The sequence below is a fragment of the Hipposideros armiger genome, unplaced genomic scaffold (genome assembly GCF_001890085.2).
Source record: "Hipposideros armiger isolate ML-2016 unplaced genomic scaffold, ASM189008v1 scaffold_26, whole genome shotgun sequence".
In the NCBI taxonomy this organism is placed as follows: Eukaryota; Metazoa; Chordata; class Mammalia; order Chiroptera; family Hipposideridae; genus Hipposideros; species Hipposideros armiger.
In genome coordinates, this window is record NW_017731376.1 from 2,963,339 (window position 1) to 2,976,962 (window position 13,624).

General features: G+C 41.2%; 1 protein-coding gene across 1 annotated transcript in view; it reads right to left on the bottom strand.

Annotated features, from left to right (window-relative positions):
* The window catches only part of CFI (complement factor I), a 55,161-nt gene that overhangs the window by 31,922 nt on the left and 9,615 nt on the right, over window positions 1–13,624 (bottom strand). Inside the window, exons 2-4 of the mRNA XM_019635992.1 lie at window positions 11,721–11,771; window positions 2,305–2,584; window positions 246–399 (exon numbers count right to left, since the gene is read on the bottom strand). Of these exons, the coding sequence (XP_019491537.1) occupies window positions 246–399; window positions 2,305–2,584; window positions 11,721–11,771 (485 nt within the window). The remainder of the gene's footprint in view (window positions 1–245; window positions 400–2,304; window positions 2,585–11,720; window positions 11,772–13,624) is intronic.

Consider the following 13,624-nt stretch of genomic DNA (forward strand, 5'->3'; position numbering starts at 1 on the left):
ATTTGTAGTTCTAATCAGCAAAGAATTTGTATCCAGGTACTTAAACAGACTTGGTTGCTCTGTGCTAAGCACTAGTCAAACACGAGCACACTGAATCCTCATAACAATGCTCTGAGGCAGGCATTAATATTCTCAGGTTACCTATAAGGAAATTGAGGTGCAGAAAGATTAGGTAATCAAAAGGCAAGTAAGTAGTTGCCACAATAAAATCAACCCTGGGAAAATCCCCTGATACAGGCACTCACTGTGGAAATCCAAGGTCAAGGCAGGCCACATTGGCCTGGGTTATGCGCCAGCTGCTATTACATATAGACATCTTCTTATCTTGGTCTACAAGTTTTACTTCAACAATTCCCTCTGAATCTTTATTTCCATATTTCAAGGAAACATTAAATTGTCCTAAAATAAAATTAAAATAATAAGCAATATTTAGGCATTCACTTTCCTCTTCTTGATTAAAAGCCTTTAAAATAATAAAGTACATCATTTCAAAGTAACTTTGAAAACCATGAAGATTTTAACAAGCAATGGTAAGCAATTATGTTATGAGGGCTTATTATGTGTCAGTGGCTGTGCTACCCAGTTATATCTTCACACCAATCTTGTGAAGATTAGGCCAATATTTATCCCCATTTTTACATGCATGGAACCTAAATTCCTCCATGTTTATACATGAGGTTAAGTTACTCGCTCAAGTGGTGAAACCGGGTATCAGAGCCTGCTTTATCAATGTCACTCCAAAGTCCGTCCTCTTAAAAGTAAGCCAAACAAATAATGAAAATGTCAGAAGGGCTTGTGTATTCTCATATCATTTAAGGCATTTAATGTCTCAAGAGAACAAAAGCCTAACACTGACAAAATAATCTCCACTATTACTTTCCTCCTCTGCAGCAGGTAATAGAGATGAGCTCAAATAGGGAGCTTTCTTTCTCCTTTTCCTCAGTACCTCAACATCTTAACTCAGCATCACAAACATATTTAGGCTACTGTGAGCTGGTGTATATCAGGGTGTCTTTAAAAAGAATATGTTAAGCATTCCTCTGTAAATTCATCAAGTGCCTGTGATAATTGATATCGGAGGACAGCAAACTGGAGGCTGGCTGCCCTAGCTAAAATTTCATGAGCATGTTCTGTGTGCCAAAGCTGTGTGAAGGGCTCTACATACAGCATTTTATTGAATTTCCACAAGAGACTTATGAGTTAGGAATGACTGTGAGTCACATCTTACAGATGTGGAAACCGGGTCCCCAAGAGGTCAATAACCAAGGTGGGGCTTCGAGGGGCTTGCAATGAAATCTGACTGACAGTGAGATCCCTGATCTTAACCACTCCACTGATCTACATATTAGCATCCCCGCCTCCTTACAACATGAGGCATGTGGATGGAGTGTAGACAAGCTCGCAGATCTGATGTGTCTGTCTTAGGTCAGCAGTGGCCTGCGCGCCCCTTAGATCGGGGCCAGTGGAGTCGGTCCTAGGGACAGCAGTAGAGTCTCAAGGGATGAATGCTGGAAGAAGTTATTGAGGCTAGAAGTCCACAGAGGGGCTCCATATCAGTACCAGTTTCATGTAAAGACTTTTTCTCTGGGTTCTGAACCAACGCAATGACCCTTTAGCTAAATAGAAGTTAGGGTGGGAGCAATTTTGAAGAGCTGGGTGGCAAAGCATGGCCCGGGCACTGAGGGGACTGGCCTCAGGTCCTCCGGCTCTGACGCACAGTCTGACTACATTCTGGTGACTCCTGATTTCTTTAGTTATCATCCCAATTACTATTGAGAATCTAGAGAAGAATTTTGACATGTCATCATAACATTTTATGGGAAAAGCATTTTCTAATAGAAAGTATGGCAGACGGGCCAGCAGAGTGGTGCATTGGTTAGGAGTTGGCTTGGGACCCCAGCAGGGCCCTGGTTCAGATCCCACATGAGGGCCAGTGACCTGCGACCTCTACAACTAAGATGGTGAACAACAGCTCCCATGAGTCGCCATGAGGCTGTCATGAGTCGCCGGCGATAGTGTAGGCTGCAGTGGGGCTAGCTGACAGTGGGCGTGAGCTTTTGTGAGCTGCTATGAGCCACTGTGAGCGGCCGTCCAATGGCCGGCAAGCAACTGCCTCACCTGGAAAGAGCACAATGATAATACCAACATGGCCAGTGAAGCGATGTCCTCCACAACTAGACTGAAGAACAAAAGGACAGCAGCTTCTCTGTTCCCCTTCCCCAATTCCCAATAAAATCTTAAAAAAAAAAAAGTATGGCAGACAATTTCCTTTTTATGTCATAGAGTAACTGAGGCTTTTCCTACCTCCAGCTATACATGTTCCATTATTTAAAAACTTTGCCTCTGGACGAATACATTCAAAACTCTTTTGCTGACAGTAAGTCAAGTAGCTTTTCCCATTAGTTGAACACACTGTGGTACCATTCCTTGGGCACTGATAAGGGAGTTTACAAATGCAAGTCCCGTCGATGCATTTCTGCCATGGTTGGCAGAAGACTTTACGGCAGGAGAGGTGTGTGTATTTTTCAGTTAAGCACTTTTTGTCCACCAGGTCATTTTGAGGCATGTCTGATGGCAAAGTGACCTAAAAAACACAAAATAAACATTAACTTAACAACAAGCTAAACATTTTTTGAAGATGAATAAATGATGGAAAGGAACAAAACAGGCTCACCTACCTCATGGTACAGATGAGGAGGATGTGGTCTTAGTCTCAGTCAGGCACCTACACTTATACACGTATGGTCTTGGGCAAGTTACTTACCCTCGTGAATGTTTGTTTCCTCACTTGTAAAATGGGGATAACATATTCTCTTTTGCAAGGTTATTGCAAAGATAGTCATAGCATCTTGGCGGGTACTAGGCATGAAATCAGTGGGAACTATTATTATTCAAAGCCAGCATAAAATTCTGCCTTTGAAGAAATCAGTGCGTCTCATTAGTCACATTAACAAGTAACAAATTTGGTGCTAAATAGAGTCTCGTGGAGTGACTTGATGATTGAAACTGATTAATTCTATTAATAAATGCAAAATTATTTGTTAAACTCCTACTGTGCGCAAAATCCTGCTAAGATGAACATGACATGGGCTCTGTCTTCTAAGGACTTGGTATCTAGGCGATAAGGTAGAAATGCACACAATCACTGGGGTACAAGGCAGGCTGTGCTAAGTGACATAACAGTGGTACAAATACGACACGGGGCTCTTGGAGGTCCAAAGTGGGAGAGGATAAATCTTTCGAGGGGGATTTAAAAGACCTCATGGAGGTGGAAGCACCTGAGCAAGGGAGGAAGGACAGGTGCTAGCACAGGGCTGCTGCTAACAAAACCCAGGAGCGATGGTGCAAATGTGTTTAGGGACGCGTGAGCCATCCCAACTGACGGGCCTGTGGTGTGTGTGTGCTTCAAATGGGGTGGTCATTGGTCAGGCAGCTGAGGAGGAAGAACAGCGGGAGTGGAGCGTGAGAATGGTTTCGAAAGACACTCGAGCAAGCAAAAGCAATAGGATTGGACAATTTAATCCATGTAGGAGTTGAGGGTGGGCCCTAGGTTTTGAGGCTGAGTGATAGTAAGGATGTGTAATGCCATTAATGAAAATAGATATTAAGTTAGAGCAGGGCATAATGAATTTGATTTGGGACCTGCTTGCTGAGTTTGAGGTACCTGAAGGACCTGCATCTGGTGATACTATGTAGCAAAGGGAAATGTGTGTCTGAAGCTTGGAAGACAGATCCTTAGCTTGTTTATCAATGAATTCAATATACGAGTTAGGAGGCACCACTCTGCCCCAGGGAGTGGCCTCAGGCCAGGACCAGAGAAGTTGAAGTCCCAGTCCTGAGGAGCACACTGACCTGAAAGGACTCAGGCAAACCTGACTGACGTCTCTCTGACACATATGGGCCAGGGTACCATTAGGACAGTGTCCCCGGCCCCTCACTGACTAGGACACTTGGGAACATTTCCAGGAACAGCTGATGTCTGGCTGAGTTCTGAGGGCACTGAGGAGGAGGCAGCTGGCAGAGGGGTGGTGGGTAGGCACTCCCGGCAGGACTGTGAGAAAGAGAACGGTATGCCTGAGCCAGGAGAACAGAGTGAGATGGGGTGGGGGATAAGGGAGCAGGTCCTGAGGGAGCCGCTGAGGGACTGTAAGCAGGGAAGCAAATTTGCATTTGAGGACGGTCTTTCTGGAGATTGAATCACACAGGAAGGAGGCCAAGTAGACCTGCAGGGATCCAGAGGAATACGATGTGGGCCGGAAACAGGCCAATTGGGTCAAAAGTCTGTTGTGGAAATTCAGTGCACTCTCTCCGTGTCCTCATGGCCCCCTCTGGAGGATGGGCATTCTGTCTTCTAGTGCCCCCAGGCCCAGCAATGAGAACCCACCAGTCTTCATAGTGCCCTCCAGCTGCAGTAACAGCTGGGGCAGAAACAAATCGAACAATCTTTAAGTGCTGTTATGAAGACAAGTAGAAACAAGTCAATTAAAGCCATGCAAAAATTTGCAGAAGCGGTGAAAGTCATTCTATCCAATGTGTTTTTCAATAAACTTTCTTAAATAGCCATAGAAGCAAGAAAATTGGACAAATTGGTCATTCACTACATTGGCTTTTGACACACTGATCTAGAATGAAATCTACCAGTTACATACCTTTCATGGTTCCATGTAACACTTACTAAATTTGAAATTTCTGTAATTACTTATCTTCTGTATTTTCCACTGACAAAACTGTAAGTACCCTGATGCAGAGACTACCACCCTTTTATTTATCACCCTATATTGAAAGAGCGATATTTCAGTTGGGTGCAAGGAAGGATAAAACAACTTGATTCTTTCCTGCCTTTATCCCTTTAAATCCTTTCTGAGGTCTCATTTTCCCGTGATCTTTGTATAGAAACTTGGGCAAGTGTCATAGCTTTTCAGTCCCTCTTAGACTGGGGCAAAAGGAAAAATTTAAAAGACTTTTAGTCCCAGGAACAATCATATAACAATTACTGATGAGACAAGTAAAGAGTTAACAGGAGTGGGCTTGTGAGCTGGCAGGATGGGACAGGCAAAGATTTAACAGGAGCGAGCTTGTGGGCTAACAGGCATGAGCTAAACATTAACCACTTGACTCTGACTCCCCCGGGTAGCACTGTACCTACAAGCTGACAAGCACCTTACATCCATCACAGGTGAGGACAGAACAATTCACAGTTGCAGTGGCAACCCCCCGCCCCCGCACACTAATAAACATCCATCATAGATGGGAACAGGACAGTTCCCAAGAGAAGACAATGGTTATGGCAGCCCCCCTGCAAGCTGAGAAGCACTCTACACCCTGCTTGGAAAAATATAAAACCCCAACACTCCTCATCGGCGCAGCTGTCCCCCATAGGACTCTGCCCTGGCTAAACTTGCCAGCATCTCTCTCTTACCCCTCTGTCTCTGCAACTGTCTCCATCAGACTGCCCTAGCAAACTTCTGCCAGTATCTCTCTTACCCTTCTGTCTCCGCAGCTCTCCCTCTCAGACTGCCCTGGCAAAATTTCTGCTAGTTCCAAACAAAACTCTCTCTCTCTCTTTCTACTTTCAATAAATCTTGTCTCTGGATACTCTTGTAGAGTTTCATTAATTCGTTTACTTTCTGTGAATGACAAGGGGTTAATTCTACACCAAGACAATTACACAAATGTCCAGCCCTGTACAATCATTGAAACTCTAACCTTCATTTTAGTTGAAAGCTTCTCCTTCCTCCCAGCTCAGACTCGCTTCAGGGACATGGTGGGCCTGGTATTCATGAAATGAAGGGTGAAAACAAAATCAAACAAAAAAAAAACCCGACAAAGACAAAAGATGGAGGAAACTTTGAAGATACGGAGCAAGCAAAAGAGACTTTGCTTCCCTTGCTTAGAGTGTGTCATGCTGCGGAAAGCTTCAGAGGCTGAAGACTGAAAAAAGGCCGCTGAATTTGATGAGCAAAGGTCATCAGGATCCTTCAAAGAAGTAGTTTTGGCTGAGTGTTAGAGGCAGAAACCAGACACTGGTAAGTTGAGGCCAGAATGGGAAGTGACGAAATGGAAGCAGAGTATAGGCTAACCCTTTTCATTGGCATGACAAACTAAACACAGGCTTTAAAAAACAAACTCTGCTTTTTCTGCAAGCACCAATAAAATTAGAGTAAAAGAATTTTTTAAAAAAACACATAATCAATAAGGTCAAAGAGGACTCGAGACTCCAGATGTTATCAAAGTGTTGGAAGCTAGAAAGCAGAAGGGCTGGTGGTAAGGAATTTATCAGACCAGAGGGAACTGAAACCCAAACATAATAAGGGAGGGCCATAAGAATAAAGCAAATTCACCCCACAGAACCCCCAGAAAAGTGTAGGGATTGGGGCACCTAGTACCTCTGAAGAAGATGAAGTGGCTAAAAATCCAGGGGATTGGTTAAAAGAAATGGTTGTATGAACATGTTATTAAGGAGTCTGATGTATAGTAAATAGTAAAAGAAACAGCAAAGATTTGAAAATGGTTGTCACTGGACAGAGAGAACAGAGAGAACCAGGGGTTAGGAGGGGTGTGATAGGGGTGTTTTATGTTATGAGCAAGAATAATTGGTTGATGATCTTATCTAACTGGTCAGTATCCATGCACAACCAATTGTTAAACATTTTCAACATCACTATAGTTTTAAGCCTCATGGTATTATTTGCCTTCGTAAACTATATACCTGAATTAATTTGATAAAAAATAATTAAATGAAAAACAATGTTAAGCTTTCATTGAGAAAATGAAAGAGAAAAGATTAAGTGTTAGGCTTTGAAGGATACAAAAGGGATGGGATAGTAACATAAAGGAACACAGAGTCAAGAAGGTTTTTGTTGTTAGGATGGAAGAGGTTTCATCATGATTATAGGCAAAAATCAGGAATCTAACAGAATGAGAAAGATGGAAGCTTTAAGAGAGAGGAAGCAACATTGTTTAAACAAGTTTGAGGAGGCGAAAGGAAAAGATGTAATCAAAGCATTGTGGAGAAGATTGCCTTAGGAATTAATCAGTTTCCTATTCCTACAATTTCTTATGGTAAGCTGGAATAATTTTATGATAATATTATCATTTTAAACTTCAAGTCGATGGTAATGACTAACACTAACACAATGGCTGTTGATAAGAACACTAATCAAAAGAGAGATAGGAATTATTGTGGGGCACTTGCTGGGGACCATAAGAGGAAAGTTTGTTTCTACACTGTGTGAAAGATGATGATGATAGGCTTTAACTCTAAAGGGACTGGGCATATCATATGTATCTATGGGTCTTCAATGTCTAGAGCAATTGGCTGATGATTTTTGAGGCTGTTATTAAAGGGGTTTGCAAATGCGTTTGTATACCAGTCTTTGCCTGATGAGAGAAATAAACTGTGCCTCATGCATTTATGTATCTTTCCAATGTATGCAGATGCTATTAAGATTAATAAGAAGCAAAAATATTTAAATTGTCTCCGGTTTAACTTTGTCACTTCCTTCCCTCCCATAATAACATATATTAAAATAACAACCACTATTATGTGTGTAGTTGATGGTATAAGATGGGGTAGTAGATCTAAGTATTTTTTAATGTTTATCTTTGCTGTAAACATTAATACTATTTATGAAAATCTTATTTTACTCTACTTCCAGGCAAATGAGAACATTTGCATTTCCTTCTTGAGGTTGGACGTGGTAGTGACTTGCCATGGTCAATAAAATGTAAACTGAAGTAACATGTATTGGTTTCAGGTAAAATCGTTTAATTGCCAGTGCTCAACGACCCAACTTTCTTTTGCCTGGTCACCATGGAAACATGTTGAAGAGATACCATAGAAGCAAAGCAGCCTAGAATGCTGCGCGAACACATGGAGGACAGCAGCCCTGGAGAGTTGCCCAGACTCATAGTAAACTCTTCATGAGCAAAAATTAACTTTTGTTGTGGTTTTGAGATTTTGGGATTGGTTTTTATTGCTGCATAACCTAGCCAATACTGACTGATACAGACTAGATTTCTAGATATAGTTTTCATAATCCAAAGCTTTGAGAACCACTTGGCTAGCAAGCATGGGGCCTAAATTATTCTGTGTGTGAGCTAACTGAGGCATACTGTAGAAGTTTTTTCCATTTTTCTTGAGCCTGGAGTTAGAAGCTGAAAAAGAAGACTACTGATACATGAATCAGGTATTCCCAATTATGGCTCTAGACCATCTGCATCAAAACCACCTGAGGTGCATCATCTTCTAGATGCAGATCCTGGGAACCAAGCAGTGGACCTCTGAATTCGAATCTCTAGGAGCAGACCTTGGACTCTGTACTTTAAACAAGCTCTGTAAGGATTCTTATTCTCCTTAAAGACTGAAAACCATTCTTGTTAGCCAATAATTTTCAAAGTGGGTTACATATACCCTGAGAGTGTAAAGATAATCCAGTGGGTAAAATAATAGAAATTATATTAATTTATATGTTTTATTGAAAACGTAGAAAGAAAGTAATCTTTACTAGTATTTAAACATGGATTGGTGCTTGTGCCTGTGCTCACAGCACATTCATTAAATATTTATTGAGAGCCTACTATGTGCAAGGCACTGTTCTATCTCCTGGGGATACAACTGTGAATAGCACAAAGTCACAGAGCTTACATTTTTAATAGAAGACACACAAAAAAATGAATAAAAAAATAAATACATAGTATGACATAAGGTGACATGTCATAGATGGGAACATATGCAGGGTGAGAGAGGCAGAGGTTGTGGAGAGAGAAAGGGGAGGATTGCTGTTTTGTAAAGGGTTGTCAGGGAAGAAGTTTACTTTGGAGCAGTAACCTGAAGATGAGTGAGCAAGCCATGCAGATATCTGGAGGTGAAGTGTCATGGAAATAGCCAGGAAAAAAGCTGGGGGGTAGAAGTATATGTGTGGCGTGCTTTTGGTCTGGGGGACTGGTGTGGCTTGAAGGGAATGAGTGGCTGGAGGGAGAATAGCAGGTGGTGGGGTTTAACTATTGGAGGGGCAGGCGATCGATCATGTAGGAACACGTTGTAGACTACTGTAAAGACTTTGGCTTATTCTCTGAATGAACTATAAAGCCGCTGGAGGGTGTGAACCCTCCAACATTTAGCATTTGGGCAGATGTTGACGAATTAGTAAAGGAGATGAGAAGATGTGGCCAGCGAAGTACAAGACAAGAACAAACCCAGAAAATGGTAGCACAGGCAAAGAGAAGGAAGGAGCCACCAGCAGCTGTGTCTAATGCTTCTCCAGTAAGATGGTGACTTTGACAAATGTAATATTCGTGGAATGGTGGGAACTCAAGCCTGCCTGGGTTCAAGAAACAATGGAAAAAAAGAAATTGAGCATAGGAAATTTTTGAGAGTTTAGATGTAAAGGGGCACAGAGAAATGGGGTGATAATTAGAGGGGGTTGTGAGGTCAAGAGAGGGTTTTGTTTTAAGATAGAGGATCATATGCATGTGCCTGATAAAGGAACATTACGGATTATATGATCTAGTTTTAGCTAACGTAATCTTCACAAGTGGACAAGTGGTTTAGTGATTTGCATAGTGAAATGAATGCTGGACGGGAAATAATGCCAAAGTGCAATGCCAATGAATAAGAAAATGACAGTCTACACTTCTAACCCCAGTAGAAGCTGTTCATCAGCCACATCGTGGGCTTAAAAACAGATATGACAGGAAGCCAGCCCTGCCCCCCAATCAGTAGTACTAAAAAGACTATTTGACTATCAATTTTTGTTTCTTTGTTTGTTTGTCTTCTTCTGTTGCTTTCAGTTTTATATCCCATATAACAGTAAAATCATATGGTTCTCAACTTTTTCTGTCTGACTTATTTTGCTTAGCATCATAATCTCAAGATCCATCCATATTGTCGCAAATGGCACTATTTCATCTTTTCTATGGCAGAATAGTATTCCATTGTGTATACATACCACATCGTCTTTATCCAGTCATCTATCATAAACAATAGTTTAGTGGTTACCAGAGGGTAAGGGGGGAGGGGATGGTAGATGAGGGTAAACGGGATCAAATATATGGTGATAGAAGGAGAACTGACTCTGGATGGTGAACACACAATGTGATATATAGATGATGTATTACAGAATTGTACACTTGAAACCTATGTGAATTTACTAACCATTGTCACCCTAATAAACTTTAATTTTAAAAGAAGACTATTTGAAATACAGACTTACACCTGATATCATTAATGATGAACCTCTCCATATGCGTTTAACTGTGTATGTTGCTCTTTGTGAGTCTTTTCCAGCTAATATGCCATTAAAACCAAATGAAAATTTTCAAAAATAATGAAGTGTATTTAGTGACATTATTCCATTAAAGATTAATGGTGACAATTATTAAAATATTATTTGTGTTAAAAAAAATTTTTTTAAAGATTTTTATTGGGGAACTGGGGAGGGGACTAGTGTTGGGGAATTGGGGAAGGGGAACACTGTGTTTCTCCAGGACCCATCAGCTTCAAGTCAAGTTGTTGTCCTTCAATCTTAGTTGGGGAGGGCGCAAGCTCAGCTCCAAGTCCAGTCGCCACTTTCAATCTAGTTGCAGGGTGGGGCATAGTCCACCATCCCATGCGGGAGTCAAACCAGCAACCTTATTGCACACTGAGCTATCCAACCATTGCTGTCCATCAGCAGCTCAGGGCTGCTCAGCTCAAGGTGCCATGTTCCATCTTAGTTGGCAGGGGTTGGGGGTGGGTGGGTGGAAGGCAGCCCACCATCCCATACAGGTGTTGAACTGGCAACCTTACTGCTAAGTGCTCTCACCAGATCAGTGACAGCTCAGCTCGGGCACAGCTCACTGGCCCATGGAGGAATTGAATGGGCGACCCTGTTGCTCAGAGCTTGCACCCTTAACCAACTAAGCCACTCAGCCAGCCCAAAATTTTGTTTTTAAGGTGCATTTATTTGTACAGCAGTGTATTATTTATAAGTGAATATATTCACATACACTGGGTGTATGTTCAAAAATTTTTTGTAATTACTACTATGGCCTACTCATCTAAAAAACATGATTTAGGGCTGACCGAATGGCATGTTGGTTAAGAGTTGGCTTGGGACACCAGCTCTAAGCAGCAGGGCCCTGGTTCGGATCCCACATTAGGGCCAGTGATGCTGTGCCTTCTACAGCTAAGATGGTGAACAACAGCTCAACCTGGAACTGGGTTGCCATGAGTCGCTGGCAACAACATAGGCTGCAGTGGGGCTGGCTGGCAGCTGGCATGAGCTTTCATGAGCTGCTGTGAACTGCCGTGAGCAGCCATTTGGTAGTCAGTGAGCGACTGCCTCACCAAGGAGGAGCGCAGTGATAATACCAACATGGGCCGGTGAAGCAACATCCTGCACAACTAGACTGAAGAACAAAAGGACAGCAACTTGTCTGTTCCCCTTCCCCAATTCCCTAACGCTGTTCCCCTCCCCCAATTCCCTAATAAAATCTTTAAAAAACAAACAAAAAAAACCATGATTTAACTTTAGCTGAGGCTGCTTTTTTGTGTATATGGACTTTACTTATTAATTTTTTTGTCCTTTCCTTGGTATTTGTAATGATGTAGCAATTATTTTGAGGTGAACTTTATCTTTTCATTCTAGGCAGGACTACAATGAAACCATTTTAGATAGATAGTTGGTCATTAGAAAACAAAGAAGAAACAATCTCCTATTCAACCCAGTATGCTTTACCTCTGGTTTCTTGACCCGTATCCATTTTTTTTGTCTTCCACCTTTTTCCACCTGTAAACAAAAGAAAAAGAATGATCAACTATGACCAAAGCTAGGAAAAGTCTATCACTTTTGCCTTCTATTACTTTTTGTAAAAATGTAAAAAGTCTCCTTATGCTGCTAACTAACTGTGTGATCTTAGGTAAGTGACTTAACTTTCTGATTCTGTTTTCTGTAAAATATGGAAAATAAAAAGAATATCCCCACAGAGCTGTTGTTGTGGGGACCCAGGCCCAGACCCTAGGCTAAGCAAACTCATTTTGGAGAGTACCCCCGCCCAGAGGAATGAAAGAAACTTCTGCTTCAGCAAAAATTAACAAAGTATCTTGTCAAGAGAATAGAAAAAGATAAGCTAGGTATGTTTTATAGCTTGTTAGGGAAAGATAAGTTAGGTATGTTGTTAGGAAAAGGTAATTAAGTCCTGATTTATAGTTCGTTAGAAGAAAATAAACTTGCCAAGTTTTATGGCTAGCTAGAAGATAAGTTATCTCTGTTTGTTAAAATTTTTTCCTCTTTTTACTCACTAACCGCTTTTTTTTTTTGCTTCTGTATCCAGCTTCAGCTATAAATTCCTCACCCGCCAGGACTTGGCACCGTTTTTCTCTTGAGTGAGACGGACACCAAGCTTGGTAAATAAAGCTTTTGGAACGAAAACTCTTTGTCTCAGTTTTTGTTAACGACGTGCTCCCCAACATTGTGAGGATCAAGTGAAATGAAAAATACTTTGGAAATCACAAATAAACATTTAAGATCCTATACAAATGTTAATATGATGATGATTGTGGTAGATTGCATACGGCCCCAATTCTGCTACCCTCCCTTCATCCCAGTCCTAAACTATGTCTCAGGGTACGGTGTATTTTTCTACCTTTAGAGTCTAGGCCTGGCCATGTGACTTGCTTTGGTCAATAGGAAGTCAGAAGATGTGACACAAAAGAGGCTTGAAAAGTACTTGTGCAACTGGGTGTGTCCTTGTGCCTCTGTGCTGTACCGCTGAGACCAGCATGGCCAGTCTAGCAAAGAAGAACCATTCCAGCTGAGCCCAGCTTCGATTCCTGGATCCCTAGCCAACCTTAAGACTAGTATAGTACTAATTAAGTTCTATGTCACCGAGATTTTGTGATGATTATATTATTATGCCATTAACCAACTGGTATAATCATGATTTACCTGGAAAACTTTGAGGAAAAAAATGGAAAAGTTTCACAAATACTAAACAATATAAAATTCCATCTTTCTTTCAGAAGTAAATAAAAACTTATATCCCAAAAGTTAACAACCACATCAGAAGCCTTTCCCGTGAAAGGGTTTTAGACCCCCTATGGCCTCAGTTCCTTCTCATCACGGCCTTCCCTAGCAATTTTTTTTTCTCCAATTTTTCCCTCTCCTTTGATCTGCCCATCTTGTATCATACCTGTTTCTGATATAAAGCTATGCCCCCAACACTGCAAAAAACAGCTCCTTGAGCAGCAGTCATTCTATTCAGATAAAAACAATACAGAATCTTTCTCTCCTAATACCTAGTAATGAATTGTACCAATTCACATAAAAAATGATAAGACCTATTGTTATTTTTGTTGTTGTTTGTTTATTTTTACTTAAAAAATAAATATCTCATTTTTCCTAGGACCAGTATGTTGTTGTTGGAAATGGTGGAAAAATGGTTGCATGGTGTGTGCAGGTAGGATGGGCTCTTGTACCCTGTTCTCTTTGAAAAATTGGAAATATTGTTTTAAGGTCAATTCCATTATTTTTGCCTCAGTGTTGGAAAAAAATCAGTGGCCTAGTTTCTTGGTCTTGTTTTTGTTATAATGAATGTAAGATGACTGAAATTTTGTTGTTGTTTTCATTTTTAATTGATTTTT